The following is a 20213-nucleotide window of genomic DNA, read 5'->3' as shown; positions in this document are numbered from 1 at the left end:
AGGAACAGCCAGCTGGAAGAGATGCAGAGGGTAAACACATGGGAAAAGGAGCACCGAGCTTCCAAGCCCTCCAGGCGCACCACTCTCCCCAAATCTCCACGTGCTCACCAACAGGAGGCTCTCAGAACCCTGTCTTTTGGGGTTTTTATGGAGGGTTCATCACACAGGAATGAGTGATTAAGTCATTGGCCATTGGTGATGAATTCTACCTCCAGCCCCTCTCCCCTCCTTGGAGGTGTGTGGGGGCCTCCAATCCCAGGGTTGGGTCCCTGGCAATCAGCCCCCAACCTTAGGTTACCTAGCAGCCTTCCTTGCCCTCTCATTAGCATAACAAAAGACACTTTCAGGGTCTTATCACAGGAAATTCCATGGGTTTTAGGAGCTCTGTGCCAGGAAGGGGACTAAGGAAGGGGACTAAGACCAAATATATATTTCTTGTTATAAACCACAGTATCACACCATGGGTATGTTTGGTCACATGACAAGCAGACATCGAGTTCCTTATCAGCTGATCTTAAAATAGAGAGATGGTCCCAGGGGCCTAACATAGTCCCAGGGGCCCTGGAGAGTGGAGAGGTGTAGTTACAGAAGCGAGATCACAGCAAAGCCAGCTGAGAAGTGCGGTTGCTGGCCCCTCCGGAAGCTTCAAGGCAAGGAAACGGGTCTCCCCTGGAACCTCCCGACACCTCAATTTTCACCCAGCGAGACCCGTGTCAGACTTCAGAACTACAGACATGCCACTTGTGTTGTTGAAACCACTAAAAAAGAGGTAACTGGTTACAGAAGCAAGTGGAAAACCAACACAGGCACCGTGGGCAGCTCTGAAACCACAACTCTGCTGTGCACAGCAGCCAGCCGGCCCACTGACCCACAGACCCACAAACCCGAGCCTCTGGGCTCAGATGCAGCTCTGAGCCCAGCCCAGAGACCAAACACCAATGGCAAACGTCCCACGGGTGTGAGATACAGCACTCGAAGCACCTGCCACATTGTAGAGCAGCCGATGTGTTTCTCTGTGGATTTCACAGGCGCGTTCCTATGACCTTGTGGAGGGTTATTTCCCATTTGACAGATGGAAAAGGCAAACCCCAAGGACATTATATGATTTGCTTATGACTATAAAAGAGATTGAGGTAACAGGTCAGTAACTAAAGACTTGGTTCTTTTCCTACAGAGAAAAAGGCTGTCAGAGTCATTTTAAAGGGATTTTTTTTAATTTTAGGAGAAACATAAATTAAAACATTAAATTTTGAAAGAAAATGGTAATTCCTCTAAATCATTCCCAGCTGTGGGAGGAAGGGAGCGCTTAGCAGCAACCACTTGGAAACAGACCTACAAGTCGTTAAGGCGATGATCAAAAGACACGGGTATGGATGAATAGAGAGGTTCACGGGCGGAATCGGGGCTGCGGTGTGAGGACCAATTTCCTAGCAATCCCTGGAAAAGTCTGTGCGCTGGAACAGGGCTGGTACTCACAGCTCCCAAGCAAAGACCCACCCTAAATCTTTCAAAGATGCCTTTGAGGTTCTCCTGAGGCTTCGCCTCTAAGGGTCTCCCGAGACCTCACTGAGCTGTGAATTCTCAGTCTCATTTAGTCCTCGTGGAAACTGTAAGAGCTAGGCAATACTTCTCATAGTGCAGGTGAAGCCTTGGAGCTCAGAGATGATGACCTGGCAACGTGTCCAAGATCTCGCCATCTCTGCTCAGATGCGGAGAAGCCTGTGTTTGAATCTAGACCATAGAACCTCAAAGTCAGGAGCTTCCGTTCTATTGCTTGGTCTGCAGTAGTACCCTATTGGTGTTTCCAAAAAGACAAAGAACATACAAAGAACTCATGTAACCCAATAACAAGAAGACAATAAACCACTTCAAAAGTGGCGCAGCTAAGAGCCCGACTCTTGGTTGGCTTTGGCTCAGGTCATGACCTCCGGGTCGTGGGAGCCCAGGATGGGGATCCCAGCTCAGTGCCCAGTTGGCTTGAGACTGTGTCCCTCTGGGGCACCTGCCTTAGGCTCAGGTCATGATCCCAGGGTCCTGAGATGGAGTTGGGCTCCCTGACCAGCAGGGAGTCTGCTTCTCCCTCTCCCTCTGTCCCCCCACTCTGTGCTGTCACTCTCTCTCTCAAATGAATAAAATCTTAAACAACAACAACAAAAACAACATGGTATTAAGGAAAAGAAGCCAGACACGAAAGGCCACAGACTCTATGGTTCCACTTCTAGGAAAAGTCCAGAACAGACAAAGTTGTAGAGACAGAAATTAGATTAGTGGCTGGGGGGGCGTTAATGAGCACAAGGGTTCCTTTTGGGGTGGTGGAAATGTTCCAAAATTAGGTTGTGATGGCTGAACCCTAAGTATACTAAATACCTTTGAATTGTACACTTAAAACAGGTAATGATGGTGCCTAAATTGGATCTCAGTAAAGCTTTTGTAAGACAAAGTCCAGATACATTTCCAAGAACGGCTGTAAGCGAGCCCTTCCTTTGCCACCCATGTCCCAGAGCCTGGCTCACAGATGAAGCCGACGGGGGCCCGGACCCACCAGTCCCACGGCTAGTGTGCGAGGGTTTAGGACGCAGGGCCGGAGCTTCCGCAGCGCGCTGAGATTTCTTTAAGCTAAAAAAACCTGTAATGGCTTCGCAACGGGAGGGGGATTCCGGAGGCCTCTTCCAAGGTAAAGTGCCCCCAGTTGGGCAGAGATTAAGTCTCTGCTGTCCGCTCCCACCCACCAACCCCACCAGAAAACTTTCGCAGACGCAGCGGACGCGAGCAAGCGACCGCCCCGGGGATAACCGCGCGCCCTGCGCCCCCGGAGTGGAAACGGAGTGCGGCTTCCACAGCTGCCTCCCAGCGCCCGGGTCCCACCGCCCCTCGCCCCGCAGCCTGGGGCCGCGGACCGCCGCGCCGTACCTGCCCCGGCCAGGCGCGCCCATCTGCCGCCGCCACGCCGAGCCTCCGCGCCCCGGGCTGCGCGCTCCGCCTCCTCGCGGCCGGCGGGCGGGGCGGGGCCGACGGGGGGGCCGGCACGGGCGGCGGGGAGCGCCCCTTCCAGCAGCCCCCACCCCCGGTCAGACCCTCCGCTGCGCGCTGGGCTGGTGGCGAAGCGCGGGGGCCGCCCGGCGAGGGTGCGGGCGGCTGCGCGCCCGCCGGGGCCCCGGGCCGGCACGTGCGGCGGCGGCTCGTCTCCGCCCCCAACCCCCCCCCCGCCCCCGCCCCGCGCGCCCCGGGCGGAGGCGCCGACCCCGGCGGATCTGGGCGGGAGGCGCCAGCCGCCGAGGGAGGGGCGCGCCGAGGGTGGGCGGCCCGCCGTCGGTCCCCGGTCCGTCGCGGCGCCGTCCCGCGTCTCCCCGGCGAGGGTGGGCAGGGCCGTCCCGCTTCGGGGGGGACGAACAGGGACGCCCCGCGCCCGCCGCCCCGCAGAACCCGGCCCCGGGCCCCACCCCGCCGGGCTGCGCGCCGGCCGGCCGGGGACGCGGAGCAGCCCCGGGGAATGAGGCGGCCGCGGCCCCTGGCGCCCCTTCGCGTGTGCGCCGCGCCCCTCGCCCGCCTGCCCCGCGGGCCCCCCCCATGGCGGCCCGGTGGTTCAAGGAGTTCCCGCTGAACCTGAAGACGGCGTCCGAGCGCGCCCGGCCCGGTGGCGGCGGCGGCCGACTGCGCAAGAACTCGGAGGCGGGCGGCGCCGGGCCGACGCCGGGCAAGGGCCGCAAGAACTCGGCGGCGGAGCTGGGGAGCGGCAGGGCCGGCGTCGGCGCCCCCAGGGACAGCCGGCCGCCCCGGGACAGCCTGCAGGGCCTGATCCAGGCCGCCGCGGGCAAGGGCCGCAAGAACTCGCGGGCCGCCGAGGACGAGCCGCACCGGGGCGGGGCCAGGAGCGCGGGCTGCAGCACCTACATCAGCCGGCTCATCAAGGTGGACGCTCAGGAGAAGAGCGTCAAGAGCGCCAGCAGCAGCGGCAGCAGCGGCAGCAGCAGCAGCTGCCCTTCCTCGGCGTCCTCCTCCCCTGCATCGCTGGGCCCCGAGCTGGACAAGGGCAAGACGGGGAAGCAGCCCGACACGGTAAGAACGCAGCCCCCCGGGCCGCCTGTCCGCAGCGGTCGGCGAGCAGGGCGCACCTGCTTAGCCCTGGGCCGCTTTATGCTTCAGGGAAGGCGAGCCTGTGCGTCCCTCCAACATCCCGTGACAATTAAGCCACCATTTCACGTCGTTACATGTTTTTTTCATCTTGAAAAGCCCTCATTCGAAGGATGGGAGCTTTTCGGAAAGGTACCATCCATGCAATTTTGTTAGCCGTTTAGAAGAGTAACTGAGGGAGCTATTCCTGCTCTGTTCAATCTGACCTCCTTCTAAATGCGGTTTAATTTTGAAATCCAGGGGGACTGCAAAGCCAGATCTCTGTATACATCTATGCCTCTGGAGCAGAAGGAAAAGCGTGGATTTCCGAGCTCCAGGGATTGGGGGGACGGCACACACCTAGCCGCTCGTGTGCTGGTGTGGGAACTCAGGCAGTCGCCCTGGCAGATGGCCTCTCTCTCTCTCTCTCTCTCTCGCTCTCTCGGCTGCACGAGCAGCCCCAATTCCATCCGTGAGCGTCTGTTGGGCAGCAGCACAAGGAGAAGGCGCCCAGGGCTCCATGGGCTGCAGAGGGTACGGAAGGGGACAAGGAAGTGCCCTTAAGGAAATCACAGATCAGGAGAGAAGGTGTTTCCTGCTTCTTACGCCCCAGAGGTTTTCTGGGTTCCGTCCAGTGCCAGGCAGTTCAGAAAAGGAACCTGACCCTGTGAGGAGACCCACTCCAACCTTACAGAGATGATTGGGGTTTTGTTTGCTTGGTGGTTTTTTGTTGTTGTTGTTGTTGTTTTAGGGGTTTTATTTATTCGTTTGAGAGAGAGAGACATTGCGAGTGGGGGGGAGCGGCAGAGACAGAGGGAGAAGAGGAAGCCAACTGCCCGCTGAGCAGGGAGCCTGACGCGGGGCGCAATCCCAGGACCCTGAGATCATGACCTGAACCAAAGGCAGACGCTTCACCCACTGAGCCACCCAGGCGCCCCTGTTTGCTTGTTTCTAAAACTCACTCTTCTGGGTGAAAAAAGGGAGAGAAGAGCTCGGACGGCGCTTGCAGACCCCAGCCGAGGCTGTCACTTCCTGTCGTGGGCACTTCAGCTTTCTCTTGCCCAGGCTGCGGACGCGCTGCCTCCCTGGGTGTCATCAGGGGTCCGCGGCGCCTACCGTGTGTGTCTGCACTGGCCCATCTGTCGTCCTCCACTCCTCCTTCCCGCAGGTATTGACAGGATGCCTGTGCGTGCTGGCCCCGGGGTGGGGCAGGTGGAGAGACAGCAGAACCCGCTCACCCAGATATTAGCCAGTGGTCCCCCTGACTGTTGGGCTCCATCTGAGCAGATCTAAGCACCTCGCAGCCCAGGGCTGAATGCCGGCCTCAAGTCCCTCTCCGTCCGGGGACCGCGGCCCCCGTGGGCAGCCCCCGTCGCGGGCAGTGAGGAGGACCGAGCTGGGGGTGCTCTGCAGTGGCTGCCAGGGCATCACCTGTAGATGGCCGCCATGTCTCAGGCCGTCTGCTCCCAGGCAGGCTGCACCCCCATGTCTCCCTGTGCCTCTGAACCGGGAGCTCTTTGGAGAGTGTAGCAGGACCTGGGGCTTCCTCCCTTGATTCTGACTGGCCTTTCTTTGCCCTCCGGTTCTGATTCCTGTCTTTCTCTCCCCTGGAGTGAGGAGTTGATACTCTCCCAGCTGTGCGTTGTTGGAGCCATACTGCTATCCGCCAAGTGCTGGGCTCCCCCGCCCCGTACAATTCTCACAAAACTGTTCCTCCCTGAGAAGAGCCTGTCAAGCTCAGGGTCCCTGACCAGCACCGGCGCCGGCACCCGGCAGCTACAGAGTAGAACTGATCACACACACCACCTTTCCGGGCACCTTTCTGTTTTTGGAAGATTAGATGCTTTCTGCCATAAACACCCGCCACAACTCTGACTGTGGCCTGGGAGGCTCCATCCGCCTGTGAATTACTGAACCTAGAACTCCTCCAGGACTGGTCGGTTCTGTTTCTTAGACTTACTATGAAGCCTGTCCCTTCAGAGGTGTTACCCCTTGAGGACCAGAAGCAGCTTTGGTGTCATTGTGAGTCCCTCGCGGTGTCAGGCCAGTGCTGGCAGATGCCCAGTGATCGCTGGGGGACCAGCGGACTTCTGTGTGTTACCCACCAGGTTGGCACTGAAAAGACCAACACTCCAGGGAAGGTGCTAGACCAGTTCTGTTCATTCTTCTTTACCGTGACCAACCCCCCACGCCTACCACCCAGCCCTGTCACACTGCCACCCCCAAGTGCACTCCTGCTTGGGGAGAGCGCAGGCATGAAGAGATGCTGGGACACGAGCCAGAGTGTGGGTGAATTGTTGCCAGTTAGACCGCCAAGATAAATCACGTCTGTCCCCTTGAAACATGGCTAATAACCTGATCCAATGAGAGCGCCCTTCAAAACTGGCTGGAGAGCTCGCCTTTGAGCCCCCAGGTCCTAGTAGCTGATACCATGGCCATCCTGGAATGTGATAACCCTGGCAGCTCTCCTCTCTGGTTCTTTCAAGGTCATCATTTTAGAAGACTACGCCGACCCTTACGATGCCAAAAGGACGAAAGGTCAAAGGGACGCAGAGAGAGCAGGGGAGAATGACGGCTACATGGAGCCCTACGACGCGCAGCAAATGATAACAGGTGTGTGAGCAGGTGCCCGTGGGGGCGGAGTCTCGCGCACCGGCGGTGAGAGGGACCGACCGGGGTATGTGGGGAAGAGAGAGGACGTGGTTTAATCAGACCTTACTGACTGGAAGAAACAGAAATCAGACCCGGAAGTTAGGTCAAAATATCTAGTTAATTTCCTTTCTGGTTTTGTATCCTTCAGTGTTAGAATTTGCAGGGTCTTTAAAGTTTTCCTAATTCTGTGCAAAATGACACTTGTGAGTTTGCAGACGTGCTCAGAGCGTGACCTTCAGTGTCAGGAGTGTGTATGTGCATGTCTTGGCTGCTTTGGAATCTTTGACACTCATGATGGGAGCTGTGAATCTCTACCAGGGGACTTCACGCGGTTAGCAGATGCGCACGTGACGTGACCCTCCGTGTTATGGTGGGAGATAGATTTCCCAACGAGCTCTATGATACTGGAGCAGAAAAACCAATGAGATTCATGGCATGAGCCGGCCATGCGATGCAAGCCTCACACCAGAGTCAACTGATCTCGTGACCTTTCAAGTTGGAACAGTTCCAACTTGAGCAAAGCAATCACCTATCATGTTTTTTTTATGATTTTATTTTTTTATTTGTCAGAGAGAGAGAGAGTGCGCAAGCAGGGGAAGCAGCAGGCAGAGGGAGAAGCAGACTCCCTGCTGAGCAAGGAGCCCGATGCGGGACTCGATCCCAGGACCCTGGGACCATGACCGGAGCTGAAGGCAGACACTTAACTGACTGAGCCACCCGGGCACCCCACAATCACTTATCATTTTTAGTGTCAAACTCTTCCCTTTTAGTCATAATTCTCTTAAGTTTGTATAAATGGTACTTAAAAATAACGTGAACTAAGTTAGATTTATTTGTGAAATTTAGAGTCAATAATTTATTCACCCAATTTTAAAAAATGTTCTTTAATCCATAATGAAAAAACGCCTTTCTGAGTGCTGACCCCTGGCATGCTGAGTGTTTCATGCCTGGGGAAGGACTCGTTGGCCACACATTCCAGACTGTCTCCCCTGTTTGGAAACAGACTGAAAAGCTGTCAGGCGCGGGCTTTGCAGACCTGGTCTCAGAGGAGGTGAGCACAGGGGACTCAGCATCCTGGAAGGGTCAGGACAGGCTTCAGAATGAAAATGAGCTACCGCAGGAAAGGGGCGCCGTGTCCTGCTTCCCTGCTTACAGAGATAAGGCTGCGCGCTGGGGAGGGTGTACCCTGGCCAGGCTGTGACCCTGAAGGTCACTGGACTGTGACCTCTAATGAAATCTGTGAATGAAAGGAAGTGAAAATGAACTTAGTCAGAATTTTAAAAAATATCAGAGGCCTGAAAGGAATAGGGGAAAAGATTTACTTTTACATAAAATTGAGGGAAAAGATATTTAAAAAAAAAAAAAAAAGATATTCTTTTAAAGAAAAAGATAATTTTGACTTATCTTTCTTTTGTCCTTTGGTTTTTATTCTTCTTTTTCTCATTAACCGGCATGAGTAATTTATCTACACTGTCCAGCTGTTTATTTGTGGGGCCACATGATAATGGGGGGGGAAGGCCCTGCTTTTTACCCCCCATTTAATGCCCACAAGACTCTGTGTGCTCCTGGACTCCAGTCCTCTCGCTTTGGTACAAAATCAGAGAGATTCTTACTTGCCTATGCTCGTAGAGCTTTTAAGAAGCAAAGCGGAAAGTAGAACCGAGATTTCCCCACTCCAGATTGGGTAGCCTGTTTCCTACACCAAGTTGTCTCTGGACACATTTGAAACGAAGGATGCAAAAGCCCTTTATACATAAGTAAGGCATCTTTCCACCCAGACCCACAAACAAGGTTGTACTGAAAAATCAGAATCGTCTGATACGAAATAAATGTGATGATAACAATGGTGCTTAATATTAGAGCAGTTATTAAGTGCCAGCCTGTGTTTACACCTTATGTGAAAACATTTGTTTAGGAATATAAGATTCGGGGCGCCTGGGTGTCTCAGTCGTTAAGCGTCTGCCTTCGGCTCAGGGTGTGATCCCAGCGTTCTGAGATCGAGCCCCACGTCAGGCTCCCTGCTCTGCTGGGAGCCTGCTTCTCCCTCTCCCACTCCCCCTGCCTGTGTTCCCTCTCTTGCTGTCTCTCTGTCAAGTAAATAAATAAAAAATCTTTTTTAAAAAAAGGAATATAAGATTAAGGTATTCAATTGGGGAATAAATTCAAATTTATTCAACATTTAAATTACTAACTTTTAAAAAATTGCTAGCATATTTTGTCTTAAGAAAATCCATGAATTTTAAAGTCTCATATCAAAAAGTACCTTCTCAATCAGTGCAGAGAATACAGCTCTAGCTCTCCCCGCGCGCCCGTGGCTGGATAGAATAACAGGAAGGGAGTTTATCAGAAGCTGGAAATAAAAGATTTGCTGCTGGGGTTTTTTTGTTTTTGTTTTTGTTTTTGTTTTTTTTAAACGTTCCACTTTTTTTGTTCAGTTTGCTCCTTGTATGCTTGGTGGCCATGTCCCATTTCAGAAATGTTTATTTCTTAAAAACATTAGGGATTTTTCTTTAGTTTCAGCATTTTCTAGGAGATGGAGAGGCTCTAGGGAACGCCAGCCCCGTCCTGCCTCGCGGGCGCCCGCGCAGTGGGGGTGGCCCACCGGATCCAGCACTGTTCGTGATGTGCGTTTACAACATCCCACAGATGCTTCTTAGGCATTTATTTACCGTGAACCAGGCCCTGCGCTGGGCGCTGGGCATCCAGGAAACGAGACGCACATGACCCCTGTGCTCACGGACCAACCTTACAACCCAAGAGGCAAACAGACCTAACACCAACAGACAAGAAACTGTGTCCTGGAAAAGTGCAGTGAGTGCCGTGAAGGACAGGGTAGGAATCACCGTCTGCACCAGTGAACAGAGCAAGAACCAGAAAAGGCATTTATCTCTTTCCTGTGGCCCAATCACTGTGGGACCCAGGCTCCCTGGATCCCCGCAAAACTTTGCTCTTAACTTTGAAAGCTAAGAATTTTAAGTTTACAAATAAATTCCGCCTTAGATTTACCCAAAGGATTGTTCATAAAAAGACAGGATTATGAATACAAGGCAGTATTACTGTAAACCTCTCTGTCGTTCCTGCTAAAGTGGCAGAACATTTTAGCTCAACCCTTAGCAGAAAGTCTCCGTAGTTTAGCGTGACGAGCTCCACGGGCAGGGTCTTCAGCCGTCCTGAGACCGCGTCATTCAGTGGCAGAGCTGCTTCCAAAGCTGGCATCCTGTCAGTTGACACCAGGCTTACCAGCCACCTGCCTCAACCCTGCAGGCCTGTGCAGGGGTGGCAGACGTGCCTGGTCTGCAGTGAGGGCGCCCAGGTTCGGAACCATTCCACGCCATGTCCGCATGGACAGCAGAGGCACCGGGTCCTCCGGGTCCGCTTTTACTCACCCGTATCCTGTCTCAGGTGGTTTTCAGTCTTATATTTGCCTACAAATGGTTTTGCTGGCTTGTTCAAATAGTCAAATCTAAAGGAGAACCTCCGTGTTGGGGGTCCATTTAAAAATCCATTAAGGAGGGGCGCCTGGGTGGTGCAGTCGTTAAGCGTCTGCCTTGGGCTCAGGGCGTGATCCCAGCGTTCTGGGATCGAGCCCCACATCAGGCTCCTCCACTGGGAGCCTGCTTCTTCCTCTCCCACTCCCCTTGCTTCTGTTCCCTCTCTTGCTGCCTGTCTCTGTCAAATAAATAAATAGAATCTTTAAAAAAAAAATCCATTAAGGAAAAAAATATAGAATGCTTTTTGATTTATCTAATTTGTCTATACTTCCCTTGTAAAACTTAAATTTCAGGGCTCCTGAATTATAACTGCTTTTATTCAGATATTTAGTTTTGATAAGAAAATATGCAAGTCATTTTATTTATTTGTTTTTTAGAGAGAGCTGGGGGAGGGGCAGAGGGAGAGAGAATCTCAAGCAGACTCCCCGCCGAGCTTGGAGCCTGACACAGGGCTTGATCTCACGACCCCGAGAGCACCTGAGCCAAGATCATGACCTGAACCAGACATCAAGAGTCAGTCGCTTAACTGACAGAGCCACCCAGGCGCCCCTATTTGTCGTTTTAAATCAAAAGTGAGAGTTGGAATAAAAGATGTGACAAGAAACAGCCCTTTTCTGATTCTGAGGGAGAAACAGCCTACAAGTCTGTCAGTTACCGCTTGCAAGCGCTGCGAGATGCATGGGAAATGGGGTCAGCATTCTGCGGGAACTCCGGGGTGTCGAGGCAGGGCGGGAGCCGGCGGTAAACGGCTCCCCTGGCCGCGCACGGCCTCGGTTTATTCACCTGTGAAAACGGAACACACGTTTCTCACTGCATCGCACGGCTTCTCCGAGATGCCGGTGTGACACGCCCCGTGCGCGTGTGGAGGTGGCGGTGTGACACGCCCCGTGTGCGTGTGGAGATGCAGGTGTGACACGCCCCATGCGCGCGTGGAGGTGGCGGTGTGACACGCCCCGTGCGCGTGTGGAGGTGGCAGTGTGACACGCCCTGCGTGCGTGCGGAGATGCAGGTGTGACACGCCTTGTGCACACGTGTCCAACGCATCTAGTCATTATTTAGACACTCCAGAGAGAGTTGTGTTTTCAAAGAAAGTTCCAGACAAGCGTAGAGGAACCGTAATTGCCAGCTACAGCCGTCTTAGTGAAGGACGGGCTCCGTCTTGTGTGGGCTCAGGTCGGCCTGGCGGTTGCTGTTTATCTACCAGCCGCCGCGTTCTGTTGTGGCCGCAGTAAATGGCCTCTGTCGGCAGAGCCGGGGCGTAGCTTCCTCTCGCCGTTTCCTCCTCCTCGGGCCGTTTCCTCCCGGAGCCGGCTCTGCACGTCAGGGGCTATTCTCCCCCAGGAAGGTCGGCCCGCAGGCCGCGATTGTTTCTGTTTCTATGGTGCCGCGGGTTGGGGGCGCCAGGTGCTGGGGTGGAAGGCTACTCCCTCCAAGGGCGGGGGGCCCGCGCTCAAGCCCTGGTTTCCCCTAATTAAACATTGTTTTAAAGGTGATACTTTGCAGATTCTGCCCAGCCCAGGGCCATCCCGGGGAGGAGCTCTGCTGCCTGCGTGCTTCCCCGGGCCTCTCCCGCCGCGGGCGCACAGCCGTCCCAAGGACAGGGGGGCAGCGCCTCACCTCACGCAAACGTGTGCTAAGCACCCAAGATCCTAATTACTGTACGGCGTTTCAGCACAAATGTTGACAATTCCTTGTGAGCAGGACTCCTGTGTCTTAAGGTTGGAATCCACCGTCCTTTCAAGTCGGCTGGGACGGAGTTGAAGGGAGCACCACGGGAAAGGTGACCCCCGCCTGCGCCAGGCCGTCCAAACTGAGGGCAAACTTAGGTTTTGCTCAGAAACTTACAATTTCTGAGTTCACCCTTTGAATTCTGTGGTGTTTTCTTGTTCCTTTTTCTTAGCCCTGCAGAAACATTCCTGTTAAGAAATCCCAGCCGATCTTCCCGAGCCAGGAGCACGGTGTGTTTCTCATTCCCCATGACTTGTCTGGAATAGCGTGAGGGAGGCACAGGGTGGAAAGTCGAGAGGTGTGGACGGACAGGCAGCCCTGGGTCCTGCCCCAGCTCCCTGCAGGCCCTCACACAGCCCCGGGCACCGTCCTGACCCGGGGACGGGAGCTCCCACATGTCCATGTGGGCGTTCAGGCCCAGGGAGAAGCCCTCTCCTTGCCCGGGAACTAGCAATGACGGGATGGCTATGGAGGGCAGGAGGAGCTCAGACGGGGGCTCTGGGGACCGGCGAGTGTGCAAGTGCTTCTCAGGCTTCACTTCCCACGAGAACTCCGTGCCCCAGACCAGCTTTATTGGGGCCCCTGGTGAGGGGAGCGGGCATCGGGGGTCCCTGACGCTTGATGCAGGCTGTAGGGCTGGAGCCGGCGACGGTCAGGGGCCCATCCAGGATTAGAACCTAATCCTGAAACCAGTGTCACCCTTTTGAGTTTCGTGTCCTGATTTTCCTCCTTTCCCTTAAATGTTCATCTATTGCCCCCTCCTCATGACTGAAGTCAGTAACTCTACTCCCGAGTGTCTTCGTGCTATTTTAAGTTACCGGCATTGTGCTCTCCCGACCCTCCCCTGCTCACCTGGCCACCCCTCCACGTCTTTGCCGGCACCTCCTCCTACACCCGCCCAGAGCTGAAGCAGCCCCCGCTCTGCCTTTGACCCTCTCCTTTTCTCTGCTGGTTGCTTCCGATTTCACGGACTAGCAGCCTTCCTTCACGTGTGAGTAGCCCTGTGAGGTGCACCTGGGAGCGTCATCTCTCTGAGCCCCACGTCCACACTGCCGGGGGCTCCTCCCCTCCCTCTCCCACCAGCCATCCAGTCAGCCCTTAGCCCGACTGTGTGCCCTCCGAAGCTCAGACATGACGGTCCCTGCCCGGCAGTCTCCCCAGCGCTGGGAGTGCAGACCCGGCAACAGAGAGGCCGGGAGGAGGGCAGGCCTGGAGCGGCGGGGACGTGTGGCCGTGGTGGCGGGGAGGTGGGCCGGAGAGAGGAGGAGACGCGGGGTGAGACTTCCACAGCGGGGTCCCCAGGACACAGGGCACGGCCGCACGTGCAGAGAACATCAGCAGTTCCATCTGGTTGGAGTCGAGAAGTGGGTTTTGAGGGGGATGGGGCAGGGTGGCGTGAAGAGAATTGGAGGAGGAAGGTGGTCTGGCCGTGGCAGGTGTCCCAGGTGCGGAGCCGCTCGCGCTTTGTACGTAGACATAGGAGAGCTCACGGCTGAAGTGGTGCCCTGAGACGCTCGTGCATAGAAGGTTCTTGACTGTGCAGGGGGCGGGAAGGCTTCCCGGCGGGCGTTTAGAAGAACGATGGCGTGCTCTGCACTGTCTAGACGCCCCTGCCAAGGCCTCTGGACCCCAAGCTGGTCGGTCGCAGGCACTGCGGGCTCCTTCCCACTGGGGCTGCTTAGCTGCTGGCTGTTGGCTTTCGCATCCTTAACTTCCAGTGAAACACAAGTGTTAGAGCACAGACGATGGGTCGCCTGCGAACAGTCTGAACAGTGTGTCCTTGCCTTTGAAACGCATGTTTGGGGCCTGGCGGGCCCGCTCTGCAGCTCCCCACCCCGTCTCCCCTCCTGGCCTCCGGCCCCTGAATTTACCTCTCACTCCCCCTGTGGGAACAGGCCCTCTGCGGTCCCCGCTCCGTATCTGCACTCACGCAGCTTCTTCCCCTGGAAGTGACCTTCTCTATCAGCGCGAACCCGTCTTCCATTTCTCTTCCACTTGGAGTCCATCCAAGTGCGGCCACGGAGAGCGTGGCTTCAGGAGCCCAGCTTCCTGCTCCTGCATCCAGGCTCTGCCACGTTTGGGTGAGGACGGCTTCCTCCAACTTTGTGCCTCAGGCTTCGCTTCTGTGAAATTAGGGAAGCAACAGTACCCACCTTGCAGGGCCGTCGTGAGGCTCACAGAGGCACCGTCGAGGGCGTTGGCTGTTGTCATTTATGCCGCAGCTATCAGCCTGCGGTATCATTTGGGAATGTGTCTGGCTTCCTCTATTTGGAAACTGCCCAGAAGTGCAGAACTGTGTCCAGCGTACGTAGCTACCTCCCCCCGGTGTATGCAGCCCGGCGCTGGGCATATAGTGGACGGTCCGTCGACCCCTGTGAGTGTACTGTGGTCTCGGCCTTCCAACAAGACGTAGAAACCCTGCAGGTGAACCGCGCTCCAGGCACAGGTGGGGCCCGGGGCTGGGGAGCAGGTTGCCTGTGGCCACGTGGCTTTCCACAAACCGTGGAAAGTGTCCCAAGGTGCTCGCTGCTCGTCGGGCTGGCCGGCCGACCTGCGGCACGGAGTCACCAGTTCGTTAGGGGCTTCCGCAGCACGCTTCTGTCAAGGTTTTGTCTCCGGTGTGTCTTTCAGAAATCCGACGCCGAGGCTCTAAGGATCCCCTGGTGAAGGCTCTCCACCTGCTCGACGGTCCCTGTGAGCCAGGCGAGAACATCACAAAGACAGAGACGTTGGCCAAGAGACGGAGCTCCAAGGACCTCCTGGGGAAGCCTCCGCAGCTGTATGACACGCCCTACGAGCCTGCGGACGGGGCCTCCGATCGGAGGGCACGGCTGCCCGCGGAGGATGAGAGGCCGGCGGCCGAGTACGAGCAGCCCTGGGAGTGGAAGAAGGAGCAGATTGCCCGGGCACTGTCAGGTGAGGCCTGGCCCGCGGGGCACGTCCCCGGGACCTCACGTGCGTGGAGCCCAGGCTGAGGCCTCGAGATCGCGCCGCTTAAAAATCCCAGTCCGGTCACCACCTTGCTTCCCAGCCGCTCGACCTACGGACTGGGAGCAGTTTTGACTACGTCTGCTCGGTGCTGCTCCTCCACCCGTTGAGATTCCTGCTCATCCGGTGGCAGTATCGGGTCCAATGCAGTGTAGACAGAGGTGTTCGGGAGGCCTGGTGGAGCAAGCTGGCTGTTTGTTTCTGTCAGTAACCCTCCTCCAGGAATCCGTTCTTTAAGTGTGAGAGTAACAGGAGGGGCAGCAGATGGGACAGGCGCTCTTCCTTTCGCTTCTCCCAGGACAGTTTTTCTGCCTGGCCGAACCCATAACCTTCTTTTTCTTCGATTTCAGAAAGTCGGGGATGTCTTTTCCCTCCAGCAGCAGAGCAAGCTGTGTGGGCCGTGGGTGGAGAGGGTGAGGCACGTGACAGCGAACATCTGAGTCCATTTTGGTTTCCACAGCCCTGTGTCGGCACCTGCTGTCCGGACGCCGAGCCGTGTGTGGCTCTGGAATGTCCATGTTCTGTCCAGTCCAGATGCCATGGTGTTTACTGCTCAGTAGTTAGTTTCCAACTGCATTTCCCTGTTTTATTATTTCCTAGTCAAAACTGCTTATTTGGTTTCATACAATGATACGTTCTTGCCTCTTTTATTCTAAATATACTAAAACTAAAATTCTTAGAAGTACACGGAACACGTGCCCTCGAGGCCCCCTCGCGCTCTGAGTCCCAGGAGCGTGGTGGTCGGGGACCCTCGCGGTGCCATCCGCCAGCCGGTCGTTTGCAGGCCTTTTAGCTGTGGTGAAGGGGCTTCCTTCCCAGGCTGAGGCCGGCGAGCAGGTGAGCAGGTCGTTGTGTCTGAAGCCCCCAGGGGTCGCCCCTGTGGGCTCCGTGTTAGATGAGCCTTCTTTCCAGTTCAGTTTGAAGGCTCCGAGCGGCCTTCCGTCAAGGAGGACGTGGGGAAGCAGCACCAGCGGCAGAAGAGCTGGACGCAGAAGATCTTGAAGCCGGCCGCCCCGGACCACGGCGACGGGGAGAAGGTGGACCGAGCCCTGCCGCTGGGGAGGCAGCCGTGAGTCTGGCCCTCATCCCCGCGGAGCACACAAGGGCTAGGAGCCTGGTGAGGGGGGGCTCGCCCGTTACATGATTACTTCGTCCAGGAACTCTGTCTGGGTGGCACTTAGTAACGAAAACCTATTTTCAAAGCGCATTGCATTGTGCAGACAAGAAAGTGCGCTGCGTGCCACGAGCCTGACTTCACATTTCATTCTCCTGCAGCGGCTGGAAACTTCTAACCCACTAGCCCTGTTAACTCGCTGTCGTATGACTGATGGGTTTGGTGATCCAGGATTACCCAAATCTGTATTTCGTCTCTTCTGAGCATGACGTAGGGTCCACATCAGGCCACTGACCTTCCAAGAGAAGCGCGTTACAAAGAACCCCTTATGGAGTGGGGCCCCGCCTGGATTTGTATTCTGATGTTGGTACCCCCCCTTTACAGTTGGTATCACGGTGCCATCACCCGCGCAGAGGCCGAGAGCCGACTCCAGCCCTGCAGAGAAGCTGGTTATCTGGTTCGAAATAGCGAGTCGGGGAACAGCAAGTACTCCATTGCACTGAAGTGAGTAGCAGAGCTGCGTGGCCCCCCCGGGGGCGCCGGCCTTTCCCATCGCGGGCGGGGCGCTGGTCAGAAAAGATCTCATCTGAGGTGGTTCGCAGGGTGTACGTATTGCCAGAAAATAGGGGGCGTTTGCTCAGACCGTAGGATGTGAAATGCTTGGATCCGAATGCAGAGTCGGTACCGGGTAGATGCCCCGTGAGGGCCTCTCTCGTCACGCGTGACTCGACTTGTGCCGTCCGTGACCTGACCTAACGTAGGCCCTCCACGAGGTCGAGCAGAGAAACCATCCCTGACAAAAAGGAGAATTTCCAAAGGGACAGTTCGGTGGTTCTTTTACTCCCCAGTGCTTCGGACTTTAATAAATGAGATCCCCTGATGTCAAAATGCCAACTGCAGTTTGGTACCAGATTCTTCTGGGGAAGGAGGAAGCGCTGCTTGCTGTTACTCCCCGGCCTGGTCGTACCACACACTCGTGTTCGCCTGGTGGGCCTGGTGGAGCTTGGATCATGGAAATTCTTGCTGTTCCGCATTCGGCGGTGCTGTGGGGAGGGTCATTGTCCGAGCCCTAACAGCGTTTCCTTCCTGAGGAAGCTGAGCCCCTGCCGCTGAAACAATCAGGCTGGAGGGGAGAGAGGCTGCGGGTGTCGGAGCAACATGGCTGGAGAGTGGGGCGGCCAGCAGACACACAATGCCAGGGGTAGCTGTGCCGCGTTCCCGCCGCGGGGCTCGTGGGTTCCATCTCCAGCCTGTGCTGCCGGCTGTCACTATACTCAACCAGGAGCAGTCCTTCCAGTTTGGGGGGTGGGAAGGGAGGAAGGAGGAAACAGGGGGTATTATTATTATTATTATTAATATATTTTGGGGGAGGAAAGGAGGAGGAAACCTTACATATGTCCTTGTCCCGTGACGAGGAGGCGGAGTTTAAACCTCACCCCAGTGATCTCACGCTCAGGCGTAAGCCGTTTGGTGATTTGGGAGACGGGAGATCGGGCTTTTTTTTTCTGTTTTTCTTGTTGGTCCGGTCCCTGATGATTTGTGTGTTTTAAGGACAGACAACCCAAGGATGACCCACGTTGAGCCAAGGGCCTCGAAGCCTCTGATAGCCCCCAGGAGAGCAGAGTGCATTTCTGCTCGAGTTTGTAGCAGTTGCAGGGGTGGGTGAGAACCTGTCTGCCTGGGACCCTGGCTGGCATTGCTGTCGGTAGGCAGGGACCCCTGCTCACTCATTCGTGTGTCCTCCTCAATCTTGTTCTGTTTCAGGACGAGTCAGGGGTGTGTCCACATCATAGTGGCCCAGACCAAGGACAACAAGTACACGCTGAATCAGACGAGCGCGGTCTTCGACAGCATCCCCGAGCTGGTACACTACTATTCCAACGAGAAGCTGCCCTTCAAGGGGGCGGAACACATGACCTTACTCTACCCCGTGCACAGCAAGGGGCACTAAGCTCCAGCCGGCGAAAGCCCTGGCCAGGCCCGTCCTCCCGAGCAGGGCGTCAGCCCCCGACCAGCACCGGGCACAGGGCTGGACCGCTCCACGGGAATCGGTGGGAAGTGGGACTCTCCCTGCAGCAGGCAGAGTCTTTGGCCTGACACCCATTCCGCGACACTTGGTTACTGACCTGTTGCTTTTCTACGATAAGAAATCATAATTTATCAGCTGCTTCACTCTGCAGTGGGTGTTCTGTTTGTGGGTGACTCTCAGGAAAGGTGAGTCAGGAGTCCAGGAATACCAAGGTTTTCCAAAAATGTGCCAGTCGTGACCTGGAATACCCGGTCTCTAAGCAAATCAGCAGCAATGCGGCTGGCTTTTCTGTGAGGCAATAAAGAATGATCGTGTGGAGAGCGTGTACCGCGGACCCCGTCTTGGGGAAAAGGACGAAGAGCGGAAAACACGTGGATACGGGTGACTTGGACAGAGTGTCCTGGCTCAGCTCTGGACTCCGTGAAAATGCACGACTCCGCCGAGATTATTTTGTGGGTCAGCCTTCTAGGAAAGTTCGTGTTTTCTCAACCTCTGTGGACTTTTTCATCATCTTTAATATAAACATAAGTAGGAAGGATGATGGGCTGACTTAAGAATTGGCAATATAGGTTAAGCATCGACATCACTATAGTTCTGATTTATAGAGTACAATCACAATTTCATTTCTGATTTTTTAAAAATCTGAAAAATGTGCAAAGCTCCACAGCCGTGCTCTTGGATAATTCTGCAGGACTTCTGACACGTTTGGTTTCACCTTTGGGCATTGTTGTTAGGGAACGATTTTTAATTTGTGTCCCCCAGTTAGGTTTGCTTTGTATTTTCGGGGTAAATTCTAAATATATCTATCTCTCCCCTCGGAGATGACGGCTTGAACTGGGTCTCAAACCTGCAGTCTCTTGTGCTCCGCAGAGACCAGTGCTCCCTGCACAAAACTATCTGAAAAGACTGAAGCTTCTCCAACTACTAGTGCTTAAGAAATTAAATTAATACTCATAGTCTTGCTATCTTTATGGTTTATTGTGGACTTCAGTTGCCAGGTTACTCACTGTGAAAATAAATAAATAAAAACGCGTGAGAATGGCATTCCGTCGGGAGCCCCCGTGAGTGGCCGACAGTCACACCCGAGCAGCCGCGTCTGTCCTCTGGGTTTGCGGGGGGGCTCCCAGGGCTGGTCCAGATACATCAATGAAAAGTTCACTTTTGTAACTTCTTTTACATACACGAGAAAGGTTGATTTGGTTAATTTTTAGGAAAGCATATCTTTCTAGTTACTAGTTACCATTCTACTATTAGGATTTAGAAGTTGGTAAATACTTGCTTCTTTATCCAGTGAAGGTTGTAGCCAGAGGGTCGTGTGATCTTTGATTTAAAAAATGTGAGAGGAACCTTTTCTTACTGAATCTTGATGATTGTATTAATAGAATGTCTGTTTTTTAAATACTGATAGAATTTTTTAAATGTGTATTGGTTCATGTGTCACATCTTTAGTACAAGATTTTTTTTTAATTTAGCATCTATAGTTCCAATTCCATTCAACAAATATTTATTATCTTCCATATATGAATAATTCATTTATTAAACTTATTTTTAGTCCAACATTCTAGAAGTGAAACCTTCTTTTTTACTTAAACTTATTCTACAAAGTATAGCAGTTAATCTTAAATGCTCAGAAGCTTCGTAAAGTTTTTCCGAGCGCGCTGGGTGGTGTTTGGCCGTGCCCACAGCTGTGACGCATGTGTGATGAAACAGCCTTGAAAGCAGGCCCGCTGCTCTAGGTGTGTAATTAGCTTGTGCCGTATGCTCAGTATTGTGCTTTCCCTGCACCGTTTTTCCGTGACAGTTACGTCATTTTCTTTGTGTAGCTCAAAGTGGAGTTAGGATATGGCCCAGCTCCCTCACACCGTGCGGCAGGTGGTAAGAAGACGACACGCGGTAGATCAGAAGGGGCTGAGCTGCTGTTTTCTTCCTAAGGCTACGAGCCGATGACAAAACAGGGGCTTCACCAGCAGCAGTCTCCCTGTGCTCGGAAAACAGGCCGCCAGGTGTCCCTCGTGGGCGTCCCTCATGGCTTCCTGGCGGGGCCTCCTGGGCCAGCTCATCCGAACCCGTGACACCTTTCCTCTCTGAGCTCCGAGTGCTT

The 20213-nt window shown here is 54.7% G+C and overlaps 1 protein-coding gene across 1 annotated transcript; it reads left to right on the top strand.

Annotated features, from left to right (window-relative positions):
* Positions 1–2631: 2631 nt before the first annotated feature.
* SHE (Src homology 2 domain containing E) lies at positions 2632–18427 on the top strand. The gene is made up of 6 exons (XM_040634470.1): positions 2632–4056; positions 6597–6723; positions 14613–14897; positions 15882–16038; positions 16468–16587; positions 17848–18427. The coding sequence occupies exons 1-6, from the start codon at positions 2632–2634 to the stop codon at positions 18032–18034; spliced, it is 2301 nt and encodes a 766-aa protein (XP_040490404.1). The 3' UTR covers positions 18035–18427.
* Positions 18428–20213: the final 1786 nt, after the last annotated feature.

The sequence above is a fragment of the Ursus maritimus genome, unplaced genomic scaffold (genome assembly GCF_017311325.1).
Source record: "Ursus maritimus isolate PB19 unplaced genomic scaffold, ASM1731132v1 scaffold_2, whole genome shotgun sequence".
Classification (NCBI taxonomy): domain Eukaryota; kingdom Metazoa; phylum Chordata; class Mammalia; order Carnivora; family Ursidae; genus Ursus; species Ursus maritimus.
Note: the sequence above shows the minus strand (reverse complement) of the source record. Positions and strands in the feature narration are given on the sequence as shown.

Excerpts from the sequence above, each read along its gene's own strand:
- SHE (XM_040634470.1), top strand. The coding sequence starts at position 2,632 with ATGGCTTCGCAACGGGAGGGGGATTCCGGAGGCCTCTTCCAAGGTAAA. Across the intron at positions 14,898-15,881 it reads GATTGCCCGGGCACTGTCAG|TTCAGTTTGAAGGCTCCGAG; the intron begins GTGAGGCCTGGC and ends CCTTCTTTCCAG. Across the intron at positions 16,588-17,847 it reads AAGTACTCCATTGCACTGAA|GACGAGTCAGGGGTGTGTCC; the intron begins GTGAGTAGCAGA and ends GTTCTGTTTCAG.